Below are 17,844 nucleotides of genomic sequence, written 5' to 3'. Positions count from 1 at the left end.
CACCCACAGCTATGACAAAAATTTCTAAATTCACTTGTAACAGCCCTTCAAAACACTCCCACAGGGGATGCTGAGACCAAGTGGGCCCACATCAGAGACGCCATCTATGAGTCAGCTTTGACCACCTACGGCAAAAGTGCAAAGAGAAATGCAGACTGGTTTCAATCTCATAATGAAGAGCTGGAACCTGTCATAGCCGCTAAGCGCATTGCATTGTTGAACTACAAGAAAGCCCCCAGCAATTTAACATCCACAGCACTTAAAGTAGCCAGAAGCACTGCACAAAGAACAGCCAGGCGCTGCGCAAACAACTACTGGCAACACCTATGCAGTCATATTCAGCTGGCCTCAGACACCGGAAACATCAGAGGAATGTATGATGGCATGAAGAGAGCTCTTGGGCCAACCATCAAGAAGATCGCCCCCCTCAAATCTAAATCAGGGGTCATAATCACTGACCAACACAAGCAAATGGACCGCTGGGTTGAGCACTACCTAGAACTGTACTCCAGGGAGAATGCTGTCACTGAGACTGCCCTCAATGCAGCCCAGCCTCTACCAGTCATGGCTGAGCTGGACATAGAGCCAGCCAAATCGGAACTCAGTGATGCCATTGATTCCCTAGCCAGCGGAAAAGCCCCTGGGAAGGACAGCATTACCCCTGAAATAATCAAGAGTGCCAAGCCTGCTATACTCTCAGCACTACATGAACTGCTATGCCTCTGCTGGGACGAGGGAGCAGTACCCCAGGACATGCGCGATGCCAATATCATCACCCTCTATAACAACAAAGGTGACCGCGGTGACTGCAACAACTACCATGGAATCTCCCTGCTCAGCATAGTGGGGAAAGTCTTTGCTCGAGCCGCTCTGAACAGGCTCCAGAAGCTGGCCGAGCGCGTCTACCCTGAGGCACAGTGTGGCTTTCGTGCAGAGAGATCGACCGTTGACATGCTGTTCTCCCTTCGTCAGATACAGGAGAAATGCCGTGAACAACAGATGCCCCTCTACATTGCTTTCATTGATCTCACCAAAGCCTTTGACCTCGTCAGCAGACGTGGTCTCTTCAGACTACTAGAAAAGATTGGATGCCCATCAAAGCTACTAAGTATCATCACCTCATTCCATGACAATATGAAAGGCACAATTCAACATGGTGGCTCCTCATCAGAGCCCTTTCCTATCCTGAGTGGTGTGAAACAGGGCTGTGTTCTCGCACCGACACTTTTTGCGATTTTCTTCTCCCTGCTGCTTTCACATGCGTTCAAGTCCTCGGAAGAAGGAATTTTCCTCCACACAAGATCAGGGGGCAGGTTGTTCAACCTTGCCCGTCTAAGAGCGAAGACCAAAGTACGGAAAGTCCTCATCAGGGAACTCCTCTTTGCTGACGATGCTGCTTTAACATCTCACACTGAAGAGTGCCTGCAGAGTCTCATCGACAGGTTTGCGGCTGCCTGCAATGAATTTGGCCTAACCATCAGCCTCAAGAAAACGAACATCATGGGGCAGGACGTCAGAAATGCTCCATCCATCAAAATACTTATTCACTTCCTGTTTAAAAGCGATTATGCTTTCACTCTTCTTTGTCCGAACAACACGCTAGGTTTTAAAAATATTTAATCCCATCCTTTGTTTGTGTGGCGGTGGTCATAAATGATGGCAAATTGCAACAGATAGTGAAACCCTGCAAGAGCTCATAGGCTGCTGTAATGGGCAGACAGGTGGCAGATACAGCTTTGTGTAGAAAAGTGTGAAGCAATACATTTTAGAAGCAAGAATAGGGAAATGTAGTGCACCTTGCATAATAAATTTTCAGACGAGTAGATGACACTCGTTTGAGGCCATTCAAGATGGCAGTACAAGGACAATAGTTAATATAAAAAGGCGCACAGAATTGCTATCTTGCTTTGAGAGTCATACAACACAAAAGCAAGGAGCCAATCTTGAATTTGTACAAAATCGTAGGTCTTATTTGGAGTGCTGCTGAGCATCCACTCACAGGAATGATCTAAATCGAAAGGGTGCAGTGTCAATTTACTAGGATGTTAGCGGGGATGAGGATTTATCATTATGACAAGAAACTTGGGAAGTTAGGGTTTTATTTCTATAAGAGCTGAGAAAACTGAGGGCTCTGATTGAGGCCTTCAATATTATGTAAGGTAGAAGGTGGTAGATTATTGCTACTGATTGGCCAGATGGTTAGGAGAAGGCACAAATATAAAATAATCAGAAACATAATTGAAGGGGAAGTTATAAAATATATTTCTGATGTAGAGTTGACTGCCACAAATCATTATTGAAGCCGCGTTCACAAATTCTTTTCAAAAGTTGCTTGAAATGGAGAGATGTTAAATAGTATGGAGAGCAAACAGACAAAGGTGATTGGAAAAAGTTGCTTGTGGAGAAACAGCCATGCAGACCTCATGGGCTGAATGTCCTGTTCCTTTGCTATAACGGGGAATTATTTGTTAGGCCTCTGCATGTTAGTGCAGAGAGACAGTCGGGCAGTCTTGGTGCCTTTAACCTTTTTTTTCTCCACCACCTGGTTCAAAACAAATAATTCTATCTATTGTATAGAATCACACCTGTCTACTGGGAATCCCATCACAAAGTCACACCTATATATGGTGAACTGTCACAGATTCACATCTGCATACTGTGAATTTTACCTTAGAAATAACTTTATGGTAAGTTTCTGTTATGTAAATAATATCTTACAATGAATATTATGTGGATGAGGAGCTAACTTTAGACTTGGTTATCTGTACAGTGCTCTAGTAATACTGATAGTGCTCCAGAACATTAGCAGTACAGAAGACATTCTGTGCCTAAAACAGTTGCTGATGTCATATTACTTTTCAGTCTTTGGCATTAATCCACAAAATGACCTTCACAAGCATTAGTTTAAATACTCAAATTAGATTTATTGAACAAGGACACCCAGCAATCAAAGTGTCAACCACCTGAAAATATGATTGAAAAGCGCTCATGGATTTGCTGCCATAAAAGACACTGGTTGGAGATTGGCAGCTTGACTGAATGGCCAGGCTATAGCTTTTAAGCTCTTCAATCAATCTGCCTGTCCTCAGTTATGACCTTCTGTACATTTCAGCTCCTCACTTATCAAGCCTCTCTATGAGAGTGCAGAGAGGCAGTCAGGCAAACCTGTTCCCAGTTCTTGGTTGATGCTTTTGCTTTTAACCTCGTTCCTTCCCCCACCCCTTTTGAAAGAAATGGGGAAGTGGTGAGAAATAAGCGTCCATTAATAGAGTTGAGATCAGAAGCTCGGTTTGTGACGACTGTTTCGAGATGTTGGCTGCAAAGTTCGTAATAGTTGCCGGCAAGTCTCCTTAAGATCTTCTAACCTCCCCCAACCTAGTTAATAGAGCTGAGGTTGGATTGTTTGTCCAAAGTTCGTTCACCTATTACTTCTAGCAAGCATAGTTCATAGTACATGATGAGCTCTTGACTAAGCCAAAATGCTGTGGACCCAGCATATGTCTCTGCTTTAATATGCTAAAAGTTATATGTGAAATCTTTTAAGAGATTCCATGAAATAACTCTCTATCCAACTACTTGTACATTTCTATAAATGTTCTCTCTGCATTAAACATGTGACGTTAATTTTAACCATAAAGGGAGGGAGTTACTGCACTTCTGCCAAGGGGTGCATTGGATTCAGCATTTTGTCACTTTGAGGATAGTTGTCTCATCTGCTGATGTTTCACAGAACACTGTTTTTCCAAAGCTGAGGTGCAAATGGTGCTGGAGGAAGAACAGCTGAGAATTGGAATTCCTGGCAGTGACCTGCATTTCTATAGCGCTGTTCACTACCTCAGGATATCCCAAAGTGCTTTACAACCAACGAAGTACTTCTTGAAGTGTATGAATGCAGGAAAAGGAACAGCTAATTGGCACACAGCAAGGTCCCACAAACAGCAATGTGATAATGACAGGATAATCTGTTTTAGTGATGTTCGTTGAGAGATAAATATTCACCAGTACACCAGGGAAAACTCCCCTGCTCTACTTCAAAACAGCGCTGTCGGAGCTTTTACCTTAAGTTGAGGTGAGCATTTTATCTGAAAGAGAGAAACTCCCACAATACAGCACTCCCTCAGTATTGCATTGGCAGTGACCGCCTAGATTAGATGCTGTAGTCTCTGGAGTAGGACTTGAAGCCACAATCTTGATTTTTTTGAGCAAGTATCAAGGAGGATAGATGAGGGCAGTGCTGTGGATGTTGTCCATATGGATTTTAGTAAGGCATTTGACAATGTACCACGTGGCAGATTGGTAAGAAAAGTAAAAATCCATGGAATACAGGGGGATGTGGTGAGTTCGATCAAAATTGGCTCAGTGGCAGGAAACAAAGGGTAAATTTTGCGAATGGAAAGTGGTTTCCAGTGGCATTCCACAGAGCTCAGTGTTGGGTCCCTTGCTGTTTGTGGTATATATTAATGATTTGGGCTTGAATGTGAGAGGCATGATTGGGAAATTTGCAGATGACACAAAAATTGGCTGTGGAGAGGATAGCTGTAGACTCCAGAATGATATCAATGGTTTGGTTGAGTGGGTGGAAAAGTGGCAAATGGAATTCAATCTGGAGAAGTGTGAGCTATTGCATTTGGGGAGGACAAACAAAGCAAGGGAATACACAATAAATGGGAGGATATTGAGCGGGGTAGAGAAAGTGAGAGACTTTGGAGTGCATGTCCACATGTCCCTGATGGTGGCAGGACAGGTAGATAAAGTGCTGAAGAAGGCATATGGAATGCTTTCCTTTATTTACCGAGGTTTAGAATACAAAAGCAGAAAGTAATGCTAGAACTGTATAAAATGCTGGTTAGGCCACAGCTGGAGTAATGTGTACAGTTCTGGTCACCACATTACAGGAAGTATATAATTGCTCTGAGAGAGTACAGAGGAGATTTACAAGCATGTTGCCATGGCTTGAAAGTTGCAGCTATGAGGAAAGATATTGGATCAGCAAGGGTTGTTTTCCTTAGAACAGAGGAGGCTGGGGGGTGACTTAATTGAGATGTACAAAATTATGAGGGGCCTAGATAGAGTGGACAGGAAGGACCTGTTTACCCTAGTGGAAAGGTCAATTACCAGGGGGCACCAATTTAATGTGATTGGTTGAAGAATTAGAGGGCACATGAGGAAAAACATTTTCACTTAGAGGGTGGTGGGTGTCTGGAATTTGCTGCCAGGATCAGTGGTGGAGACAGAAACCCTCAACTCATTTAAAAGGTACCTGCACCTGAAGTGCTGTAATCTGCAAGGCTACAGACCCGGTGCTGAAAGGTGGGATCAGAATGGGCGGCTAGTTTTTTCACAGGCGCAGACACGATAGGCTGAATGGCCTCTTTCTGTGCCTTAACTTTTCTGTCGTTTTCTATGGTTCTAATCTTATGACTTTAAGGCAGAAGTGCTACCACTGACTAACACGTGGCTGGAGAATGAGGAACAGCTGGAAGTGGAGATGCTTGCAGTGCAGGTGTAAGAGTAGCCAGTGAATGGCTTTGCTGATGGTACAGGCGGAGCAGAAGCTGGATAGCATAGGGACATGGAGAGGCATTTGAGAGTGAGCAGGTGGCACAGAAAGAGAATCGAGCAGGGGAATTGCATCACAATACCACTCACATATAGCATTGTAAATGGATAAGCCATTCATTATATGCGCACAGTTGAGGATTGCCTAAGCATAGGTTGGTACTAGGGCCTCATTTATTAAGTGATACATCTCAACATTAAACCCTTTAAAACATTGAAGTAAATTCATGCCATTGACTTTTAACCTTGTTAAGTAGTAACATGAGTGATGAAAATGGCAAAATAAATATAGATGATCTTCCTTTCACAACCTCTGCTAAAGGTGAGTGATATCAGTGCTGAGAAATTGAACAATTCCATTCCAGGCACTGTCTCTACCCTGCCCCAGTCTTAGAAAAGCACCCCATATTGTCCTGAGATGTGATTTTTTTATTTTTTATTTCCTGCACTAGCTGTCTCTGAGTTTCAGTTTTATCTTTTGCTGCCTGTATTCTGACGTGCACCAAGAGCATTCACCCATCATCCCAGTCTTGCTGACATGCGTTGGTCCCCAATGCCTCAAATTTAAAATTCTTATCCTTGTTTTCTGAAAGCTAGACTTTGTAACATGGTTGTTTTAAAAATGGTGATTTTTTAAAAGTTCAAGATGCTGTCTGGAAGGTCAGGTGACCTCTCATCCATTCTGCAAAAGGACAAGACAGAAGTCTTAGTTACCAGGACAACAGAGAACACAGATCAAAGACTTTGTTTTGAAAAACACACAGCAGGGCTAGCACCTGAAGAACAATACGTTTTGCCCTCCCAGACTTTTGGATCATAAAACAAGGAGTCAGTAATTTGGAAGATGCAAAGGTAGCAGGCAGCTGTTAACACCTGGGAGCAATGAAAGGCCTAAGTGGCTCTGTGAAACCAGACTTCTGAACTCTGCATATTGGGACAGTACACTAGGCTATTGACTTTGAGTCTAGATAAATTTAACAGACTTTCTGAAGGCAAGCAGGTATTAAGAAGAAACTAGCAGTTTCTGCCTCACAGCAAGCTCTGAGAAAGGAAGACAACCAATGGTGGCTACTTGAGAGAGAAGGAACGCCCGCTCTTGGAAGCTGGAAGCAGTAAAAGGCTGCAAAGACTTAAACCTATTTTGAAAGTGGAAGCTTGCGGAGAAGTACAAGACCAGCAGGATCACCTAGGAAATGCCTTATTCATGGACGTCCAGGTCGGAAGTGCTCTGAGAAGTGTGCAAAGAGGACATTGATTTTTGAAAAGGTCTGGAAAATCCAACTAATTGTAACTGGGAGGAGTTTGGAACTTTATAACTGCAAAGGATTTCACCATCAAAAAGGACTCTATAATATATAATTGTGGTGTGAGGTTTTCCAGTGTTTTAATAAGTAAAGAAAATACCTTTTTGTAATTTGGAGTATCAGCTACTTAAAAAGTACTATTCAGTTAATTGGGAATTTCTATTAGTTTAGTTATAATATAAGTCTTTAAATGTGAAATCTTGTCGTGCAATTCTTGAAATTGTTCTGGGGGTTCATATTTCGTATTTTTCACATTAACAATTTCACTGAAGTCATAACACTTGTGTTTAAATCCCATTGTGGGCTTATCCCCAACCACTGTGACCTCTTTTACTTCTCCATCTTTGTCGCAGCCTTTTGCTGCCTAGGTCCCATGATCTGGAATTTCCTCCCTAAACCGTTCCATCTCTGGATGTCCTTTTCCCTGTTTTTAAGACCCTCCTCAAAACATTTCTCTTTGACCAAATGCTTGGTTAACCCTGCTAATATCCTCCTTTGGGCTCTGTCCTTTTTTCCTTGTGCCTCTCTGCAATGCCTTTTTAAAATTCTAATCCTCTTTCAAATCCTAATGTCTTTTTCTTGTAGATCTGTGTCAGTTTTTGTCATTATACTCCTGTGAACATGTTGCGATGTTAAAGGTGCTATGTGAATAGAAATTGTTGTAATTAAGGGGCTTCTGTCCACTAGACATTGGACTGAGTCTGACCAAATTCTGTTCACATTGGACCCTCACAGCCAGCAGACAAAGGCTTTCATCTGATCATTTGAGCTGGATTTCAACACAAATTCAAGGTGAAAGGTCAATGGCTAACCCACTGCTCTGACCAATCACCGTTGCAGTATCTTCAAGTGCTACAATTGCTAGTATCTTGGACTAATTTCTCGTCTACCATTTTACCTTTTATCATTTAAAATCTTAAAATTTGTATTGACAGAATGTAAGGTGTGGCGAAACCCACTGAATCTCTTCAGAGGAGCCGAGTACAGCAGGTATGTCTGTGTTGCCTTAATGTGGTGATTAAGGTGAAGTTTGTTAGGCCAGTGTGTGGAGGGGAGGGAGCTGGGGGTGAAAAAAAGACAAGGCTTCCTTCTTCATAACGAACCCAAGCTGTAAGAACTTTTCCAACAGAGCCAGTTGGAATACTAGTCGAGAGTATTGTTTGTGCATGAGTTAGGGAACTTCTGTAGCTCAGTATATTGGGCACTACAAGGTGATCCAGACTTAATTTTCCATAGACTATTATGCCTGTTCCAACTACTGCGAGACTATAAGAGGCTCACAAAAGATTGGAAGTTGAGCCTTCTACTGTTACTACAGATTCCATATGTTGCACTGTATGAGCTTTGACCACATATCAACCAGAAACCTACAGTCCAACATAACCAATCAAACCATGAATTAAAAAATGTTCAATGATTCTGCAAATTTACCCAAAAACATGAAAGATATCATCTGCCCTGGGTGTGTTTGATGGGATAGCATAGAGGGAGCTTTACTCTATATCAAACCCCATGATGTACTTGCCCTGGATGAGAGATTAGATGGTGTAGAGGAAATTCAACTTTGTATGTAACTCGTGTACCTGGTGTTTGAGCGCTTGACGTGGATTACTCAGTGCAAGGTTTCTTGTGCTCAGAAATTCTGTCCTCAACTCAATGAGTATAAAATTAATTAACAATGACAAAAAAAAAAAATGCTGTTTGCATTGATAGACATTGTGACGATGCTACTTTGACAGCTCTCTGGCATAAATATGGATCACACACCAATAGTTACATGCACAGAAAGCATCAATTATAATGTAATGCTACATTATAATGTAGCTTACTGAGCAGAGTAACTCTAATATGTTACTAGCAGCTTGATTAAAATTTGGGGTTTCCCCAAAAAAAGCTAGGATGGAATTTTTTTTTTGTGCAGTTCTGTTCCGTCTGAACAAATGGAGTATTCTAATGTCACTGGGCTTCAGTCAGATGCGTAAATGACACATGGCCACAACTTTTCTGACTACAGCCCAATCAGTGTCAGATTTTATTGGTTTATTGCTTAGTAATCCTGCTTTTTGTCTCTTCTGAAGGTACACGTGGGTTACAGGAAGAGAGCCCCTGACATATTATGACATGAACCTGTCAGCACAGGATCATCAGACGTTTTTCACATGTGACACAGATCATGCGAGACCCGCAGATGCTGGTGAGTGGACAGATTGAGCAGTGAAGAAATGATTGGGAATTTTGGGTGCAGTTATACTCCTGTTGTGAACCACTTTCTCTGTGGCTGATCAAAGTAGATTTTTTTCTGAAAGAAGGAACAATTGGCTGCGGGGATGTCATTTAAGAGACCATTATTTCAAAATTTTTTGACAGTCTGGGCATTTTAAAGCCTCTCAAAGACCAGCAGAAGCGAGACCAGCTCTGCACACCTGTGCTGGCATTCTTTTCAAATGAGAATTTGATTGCAAGTCAGATTCTGTGACTGCCGATCTCAGATAGCTACAGTATAAACGTACTCTTAGAGTATTACAATGCACAGGCGCTTTTATGGAGGTTACCAAGGCTTTCAGGTATATAATTACCAGGCTTGGTTCCTGTTGGATTAACTTGTAATTGCATTCTTTTGTTAACATCCCATTGCAATTATACTCAGTTCACTGAAACCTTATGACTGAGAGTATTTAAGTTTTACTGGAAAAAAGTGGAACTGCCAGATGAAATTTGAAAGGGTTTGGCCCAGTTCTTTATTACATAAACATTGTTTTCTGTCCCATGTTTTAACCAGGAGCATGGTGTTAGTTATCACTACTTAGGAGATGATGTGTCAAACCAGATCACTTGTTCACCCTGGGGGAAATATCTGCGCTTTGAGTTGCTTTTTTTCAGTTTAATTTGAAGTTTAGCTGGTCTTTACGAGATGGAGTGAAATTTACACCCCTTTTTTGAATGTTTGACTTTCATATCGTTTACATCTTTAACTTTTAAACCCTGTTTTCTGCACTTCAGCCTGTCTGTTTCTCTGCATTGTGTTCATTGTCTTTTTCCAGTTTACAGTGAAGATTCCACTTAATTAAATAGTATATTATACCATCAAATGGCACGTCAGCTGAGCAAATTGTCTTTTTGCTTCGTACAGTACAAATCTATGCCAAAAGATGTTTAGTTCCCGCTGTCTGTTGCCTTAGCGTTTGTGTGCTGCACAAGGCCTTGGTGACTCTGGGTTAGGGAGCTGAATATCAGCCAGGGTTTGTTACTGCTTCTGACCACTTTCCAGTGATTTTCTGCTGGTAAGCCTGAATGTGTAAACGGTAGCAGAGAGGGCAGGACCGAGTTTGGCAGCGATGCCTTGCTTGGTGCAATAGCCTGCTGCCTGAGTGCTCACATCAAGAATGGATTGTCTGGCGAAAACAACACACCATTTGCAGTGAGTTGAATCAGGAGAGGAGGGGGGAAAACTGAAGGGAAATAAAATTGAGTTTTCTTAAAAATAGCTGTGCTTCAGGATATGGCATGGGCTATATTACTGTCATCGATTTGTCATTAAAAACCCATATGGTTCACTCGTGTTCTTTGGAGAAGGCAATCTACCGTCCTTACCTGGTCTGCGCTTTATATGACACCAGACCCACAACAATGTGGTTGACTCTTAAATGCCCTCTGAAATGGCCTAGAAAGCCACTCAGTTGTATCAAACTGCTACAAAGCCTAAGGAAAGGAATGAAACCGGATACTCCACCCCACATCGACCTAAGCACTGGAAATGATGAAGGCAAACGCTGCCCTGTCGACCCTGCAGAGTCCTCCTTAAGAACATCTGGGGGCTTGTGCCAAAATTGGGAGAGCTGTCCCACAGACTGGTCAAGCAACAGTCTGATATAAAAACAAGAAATGCTGGAATCACTCAGCAGGTCTGGCAGCATCTGTGGAAAGAGAAGCAGAGTTAACGTTTCGGGTCAGTGACCCTTCTTCGGAACTGACAAATATTTGACAGTCTGATATAGTCATACTCATGGAATCATACCTTGCAGACAATGTCCCAGACGCCACCATCACCATTCCTGGGTATGTCCTGTCCACCAGCAGGACAGACCCACCAGAGGTGGCGGCACAGTGGTATACAGTCAGGAGGGAGTTTCCCTGGGTGTCCTCAACATTGACTCCGGACCCTAGGAAGTCTCATGGCATCAGATCAAACATGGGCAAGGAAACCTCCTGCTGATTAACACCAACTGCTTCGCTGGCCACCAACCCCCCCCCACCCCCTTTGGCTGCTGAATCCGTGCTTCTCCATGTTGAATACCAGTTGGAAGAAGCACTGAGGGCAGCAAGGGCACAAAATGTACTCTGGGTGGGGGACTTTAATGTCCATCACCAAGAATGGCTCGGTAGCACCACTACTGACTGAGCTGGCCGAGTCCTAAAGGAAATAGCTGCTAGGCTGGGTCTGCGGCAGGTGGTGAGGGAACCAATCTATCTGTCATAGTTGCATCTGTCCATGACATTATTGGTAGGAGTTACCACCGCACAGTGCTTGTGGAGACGAAGGTCCATCTTCACACTGAGCGTACCCACCATCATGTTGTGTGGCACTACCACCGTGCTAAATGGGATAGATTTTGAACAGATCTAGCAACTCAAAACTGGGCACGGTCGGTCATCAGCAGCAGCAGCAGAATTGTATTCAACCGCAGTCTGTAACCTCGTGGCCCTGCATATCCCTCACTCTACCATTACCATCAAGCTGGGGGACCAATCCTGGTTCAATGAAGCATGCAAGAGAGTGTGCCAGGAGCAACACCAGGCATACCTAAAAATGAGGTGTCAGCCTGGTGAAGCTACAACACAGGACTACTTGCATGCTAAACAGCGGAAGCAGCATGCAATAGACAGAGCTAAGCCATTCCACAACCAATGGATCAGATCTAAGCTCTGCAGTCCGACCTCATCCAGTCATGAATGGTGATGGACAATTAAACAACTGACAGGAGGAGGTGGCTCCACAAATATCCCCATCCTCAACGATGGGGGAGCCCAGCACATTGGTGCAAAAGACTAGGCTGAAACATTTGTGTCCATCTTCAGCCATAAGTGCCAAGTGGTGATCCATCTCGGCCGCCTCCTGAAGTCCCCAGCATCACAGATGCCAGTCTTCAGCCAACTCGATTCAATCCATGTGATATCAAGAAAAGGCTGAAGGCACTGAATACTGCAAAGCTTATGGGCCCTGACAATATTCCGGCAATAGTACTGAAGACTTGTGCTCCAAAACTAGCTGTGCCCCTAGACAAGCTGTTCCAGTACAGCTACAGCACTGGCATCTACCCTGCAATGTGGAAAATTGCCCACATACGTCCCGTGCACAAAAAGCAGGACAAATCCAACCTTGTCAATTACCACCCTATGAGTCTACTCCAGATCATCAGTAAAGTGATGGAATGTGTTGTCAACAGTGCTATCAAGCAGCACTTGCTCAGCAATAACCTGCTCAGTGACGCTCAGTTTGGGTTCCGCCAGGGCCACTCAGTTCCTGACCTCATTACAGCCTTTGTCCATATGTGGACAAAAGAGCTGAACTCTAGTGGTGAGGTGAGAGTTACTGCCCTTGTAACCAAGGCAACATTTTACCAAATATGGCATCAAGGAGCCCCAGCAAAACTGGAGTCGATGGGAATCGGGGGAAAAACTCTCCGTTGGTTGGAGTCATACCTAACACGAAGATGGTTGTGGTTGTTGGAGGTCAATCATCTCAGCCCCAGGACATTACTGCTGGAGTACCTCAGGGTAGTGTCCTCGGTCCAACCACCTTCAGCTGCTTCATCAATGACCTTGCCTCCATCATAAGGTCAGAAGTGGGTATATTCAGTGATGATTGATCAATGTTCAGCACCATTCACAACTGCTCAGATACTGAAGCAGCCCATGTCCATATTCTTGAACTGCATTCAAGAGAATTTTTTTTATCCAGCACGTAACAAGGGATGATTGGGAAATTTGCAGATGACACAAAAATTGGTCGTGTAGTTGAAAGTGAAGAGGCTGGCTGTAGACTCCAGAATTATACCAATGGTTTGGTTGAGTGGGCAGAAAAGTGGCAAATGGAATTCAATCTGGAGAAGTGTGAGGTAATGTACTTGGGGAGGGCAAATAAAGCGAGGGAATACACAATGAACGGGATGATATTGAGAGGGGTAGAAGAAGTGAGAGACCTTGGAGTGCATGTCCACAGATCCCTAAAGGTGGCAGGACAGGTAGATAGAGTGGTGAAGAAGACATATGGAATGCTTTCCTATGCTGGCTGGGCTGTAATGCTGGAAGTGTATAAAATGCTGGTTCGGCCACAGCTGGAGTATTGCATACAGTTCTGCTTGCCACATTATAGGAAGGACATAGTTGCTCTGGAGAAAGTGCAGAGGAATTTTACAAGAATGTTGCCAGGGCTCGAAAGTTGTAGCTATGAGGAAAGATTGGATTGGCTGGGGTTGTTTTCCTTAGAACAGAGGAGGCTGAGGGGTGACTTAATTGAGGTGTACAAAATTATGAGGGGCTTAGATAGAGTAGACAGGAAGGACCTGTTTCCCCTAGCAGAGAGGTCAGTTACCAGGGGGCACAGATTTAATGTGATTGATGGAAGGAATAGAGGGAGACATGAAAGACTTTTTCACCCAGAGGGTGGTGGGTGGCAGGAATGGTGGTGGAGGCAGAAACCCTCAATTCTTTTAACCGGTATCTGGACATGCACCTGAAGTGCTGTAACCTGCAAGGCGATGGACCAGGCGCGGGAGGGTGGAATTAGATTGGGTGGCTAGTTTCTTCGCCCAGCACAGAAACGCTGGCTGAATAGCCTCCTTCTGTGCTGTAATTTTTCTATGGTTCATATGCAGCAAGACCTGGACGACATCCAGGCTTGGACAGATTAGTGGCAGGTAACATTCATGCCACACAAGTGCCAGTCAATGACCATCTCAAACTAGAGAGAATTTAACCATCTCCTCTTGATGTTCAGTGGTGTTAGCATCACTGAATCTCCACTATCAACATCCTGGGGGGTTACTATTGAACAGAACCTGAACTGGAGCAGCCACATAAATACTGTGGTTACAAGAGCAGGTCAGAGGCTAGAAATTCTGTGGCGAGTAACTCACCATCTGTCTCCGAATGCTTGTTCACCATCTCCAAGGCACAAGTCAGGAGTGTGATGGAATACTCTCCATTTGCCTGGATGGGTGCAGCTCCAACAACACTCAAGCTCGACGCCATCCAGGACAAAGCGGCTTGCTTGATTGGCACCCCATCCACCACCTTCAACGTTCACTCCCTCCACCACCTACGCACAGTGGCAGCAGTGTGTACCATCTACAAGATGCACTGCATCAACTCGCCAAAGCTCCTTCGACAGCACCTTCCAAACCTGCAACCCCGACCACCTAGAAGGACAAGGGCAGCAGATGCATGGGAACGCCACCAGCTGCAAGTTCCCTTCCAAGCCACACATCATCCTGACATGGAACTATATTGCCATTCCTTCACTGTCGCTGGGTCAAAATCCTGGAACTCCCTTCCTAACAGCACTGTGGATGTATCTACACCCTAAGTTCTGCAGCGGTTCAAGAAGGCATCTCTCTACCACCTTCTCCAGGGCAATTAACGCTGGCCTAGTCGGCGACGCCCATATCCCCCGAACAAATAATAAAATATGATGAATGTAATCAACTTATTAACTTTGAATATGTTTACATTCTTTGATTTGGGTGATTACCCCATAACCCTCCTGAAACTCCACACTCCTCTATTTCTGGCCTCTTGCTCATCCCTCACTTCCTTCACCCCACCACTAGATGCTGTGTATTCGGCCGTTTCAGCCCTAAGCTCTAGAATTCTCTTTAACCACTCTCTCCTCCTTCAAGATGCTGTTTTAAACTCAACCTCTTTAACCAAGCCATTGGTCACTTGCCCTCATGCATCCTTTTTTGGCTGGGTGTCAGTTTCTGTCCGCTTATGCTCGTATGATGCACCTTGGGACACTTTACTACCATAAAGATGCTATTTATATTTAATGCAAGATCCTGTTGTTGAAAATCCCATATTTCTTCATAATTTAGACACATGACACCTGGGATCTTTCTTGTGTCTCCAGCACCTTAAAATCTCATTTCTTGGCGGCCAGAATTGGATGTGGAATTCAAGGCATATATGACCAAAGTACAATGGGTTTGATCAATACCACCTCCGAATTATATTCTACCCTTTCATTTAATCGTTCATTATTCTGTTGGCTATGTTAATTGCTGCTCTGCATTAATTGAATATGTTTAGTGTCAAGTTCACTAAGTTTGCTAGGTCTCATTCAGTTTCATCCTTGGTTATTTTAACATGGAGTGAATGCGAGCCTATTTTCCCTTCCTATGTTGAACGCTTTACATTTGTCTGTATTCAGTTTAAGTTGTCATTGTTCTTCCCACTTGCATATTTTGTCCAACTCACTGGTGAACCAGATGGGTTTTTACAACAATAAACAATGGTTTCATGCTCACCACTAGACTAGCTTTTAATTCCAGGTTTATTAATTGAATTCAAATTCCACCATTTGCCGTGGTGGAATTTGAACCTGTATCCCCAGAGCATTAGCATAACCACTAAACCACCACCTCCCCACATTAAAAATCTTCCATCTGCATGCACATCCTGTTAAGTTTATTCATTATAAATTCCACTGTCTACACTTATAACCGAAACTGTATGTAAACATGTCATGATGTAATTACATCGTCCTAACAGTGGAGTCACTGCAGGGCCACCACTGACAGGAGAGTGTAATTACTTAGGCACAATACATTGTCAATGTGGACATAGGAGTACAAGATGGAAATACAAAAATTAATAATCAGTGTTTAACATTAAAATGTTTGCTTAATTACGTCTGCATGTCCTGGCCAAATTATCTCCCTCACTGTAACCCTGCTTCACCTGGAGACTGAACGTGCTCTTGATTCATCCGTGTGCAACACCATAAAGAAGTCTAAATCAGAAGCAACAACTTGACCAGATTTTGTGTCTCCTCTTCTGCAGCCCATGGAGCGCTGAAGTCATCTTGTAATACGTGTCTTACTGCTATGGCTGAGGTTAACAGATTCAGCACAAACCAGGGATTTGAGTTGGGAGCACCCTGGTTTGAAAGACTTCATATCACACTCTGCAGTGCTTTTAGTAACTCAAACAGCCGATGGGGATGACGAAAGAGCTGGCATTGTTAGATTCTGTTTCCGCCCCCGCCACACTTCCGTGCAAGGAAGCATTAGACTGGCATCTGTCCTGTGATGTTTCAGTTGAGAATTTCGCAGTGCCACGTGCAGAATTGTGGACTTAAACCCTGAGCTAGCAGCACCAGGCTGTTTATTGGAACGCAAAAGGTTTTGGCATGACAGCACTGATTTTTATTGCTGCATTTAACGTTCACATTACACTCGAGTCTGTTGGGCAGCACATGTGCATGTTAAAACACATCTGCCGTTTATTATAGCTGGAAAAAAATAATGGCCTTCCAGCTAAATGTGGGCTTGAATAATGTGACTTCTTTACTGACCAGCATTTCTGCTGGTGTATGTCAGATATAAACACCTGCCGTCACTTACATTTTTTTTTTGTTCTCTTAACAGTGATGCAGAAAGCCTGGCGGGAGAGGAATGCTCAAGCTAGAATGAAGGCAGCATACCAAGCTTTAGAATTAAACAATGAGTATGTTCTGTACTGCAGATTGAGATTCTGTGTAACGATCACGCACTCGCTCCACTGTCCTCTACATCAGTTTGAAGGTTTCTGACATGCTCATTGGTTGACCATTTATATCTTTTGGACTTTTTTTTTAATGCTTGTCCTCCTGTTTCTTTAGTTTGAACTCGTTCAATGTTGTGTTTTATATCTCGAGTGAGAGGGAAACGCTTGGGAGTCTCATTTTTGTGTGCGCGACCTTTAGCTCACCCAGTTCATTTTGAATTAAGTGAAGGGAAGTTAATACAGATGAGTTAAAGGTTGCATTGAGATACCACTGACTAGAGTTTTAACATGAATGTGTTGAACAGGGTGCTTAAAAGTATATTGAAGTTCATAGGTATTACAGTGGGAAAGTGTATTGATACTTTGATTACATTATCTTTTTAATTACTGGTTTTGCTGGGCATTCTGCTTCACCAATGACATTTTTTTCAAGTTGGTTGAAGATGACTCAAAGGATCTCTACATGAAAAGGTAAGATTTGTTGGGATATGGGAAAGGGGGGTGGCCTGGGTCCCATTGGTAGCTTTTTCAGAGAGCCGGCACAGGCATGATGGGCCTTCTGTGTCATAAGCCTCTATACTTCTTATTGAGTGTATCTGCCCAATCCTTACCTTCCCTTTATGGTATAGCAATTTAAATGGACCCCATGGTACTGACCTGCACAGACCTCACATATGACACAAGATAGGTAGGAAAGTATGTTGTGCAGAGGACATAAGGAGCTTGCAGAATGATATAAATAGGTTGAATGAGTGGGCAAAAATCTGGCAGATGGAGTATCATGTGGGAAAATGTGGAGGAGTTTACTTCAGCAGGTAGAATTAAAAAAGCAGAGTGTTACTTAAGCCGAGAACGACTGCAGAATTCCAAGGTGCCGAGGGATCTAGGTGTTCTAATGCAGGAGTCACAAAGTTAGTGTACAGGTTCAGCAAGTAATAAAGACGACTAATGGAATGCTATCCTTTATTACGAGAGGAATTGAAAATAAAAGTAAAGATTTTATGCTTCCGTTACACAGGGCATTGCTGAGACCACATCTCGGATACTGTGTGCAGTTTTGGTCTCCTTATTTAAGGAAGGATGTGAATGTGTTGGAGGCGGTTCAGAAGAGATTTACTAGATTGATACCTGGAATGAGCAGGTTGTCTTGAGGAAAGGTTGGACAGACTGGGCTTGTTTTCACTGGCATTGAGAAGAGTGAGGGGAGACTTGATTG

General features: G+C 43.4%; 1 protein-coding gene across 7 annotated transcripts in view; it reads left to right on the top strand.

The window, feature by feature from the left end:
• Window positions 1-17,844, top strand: part of LOC137383986 (suppressor of tumorigenicity 7 protein homolog) — a 190,288-nt gene that overhangs the window by 69,241 nt on the left and 103,203 nt on the right. For all 7 annotated transcript variants that reach the window (XM_068057498.1, XM_068057493.1, XM_068057494.1 and 4 more), the window contains 3 exons: window positions 7,799-7,853; window positions 8,942-9,057; window positions 16,511-16,589. In XM_068057498.1, coding sequence (XP_067913599.1) covers window positions 8,985-9,057; window positions 16,511-16,589 — 152 coding nt within the window. In that variant the 5' untranslated portion in view covers window positions 7,799-7,853; window positions 8,942-8,984. The remainder of the gene's footprint in view (window positions 1-7,798; window positions 7,854-8,941; window positions 9,058-16,510; window positions 16,590-17,844) is intronic.

Source organism: Heterodontus francisci, chromosome 25 (assembly GCF_036365525.1).
Source record: "Heterodontus francisci isolate sHetFra1 chromosome 25, sHetFra1.hap1, whole genome shotgun sequence".
In the NCBI taxonomy this organism is placed as follows: Eukaryota; Metazoa; Chordata; class Chondrichthyes; order Heterodontiformes; family Heterodontidae; genus Heterodontus; species Heterodontus francisci.
The sequence above is the reverse complement of the archived record's forward strand: the minus strand, read 5'-3'. Positions and strand labels throughout refer to the sequence as shown.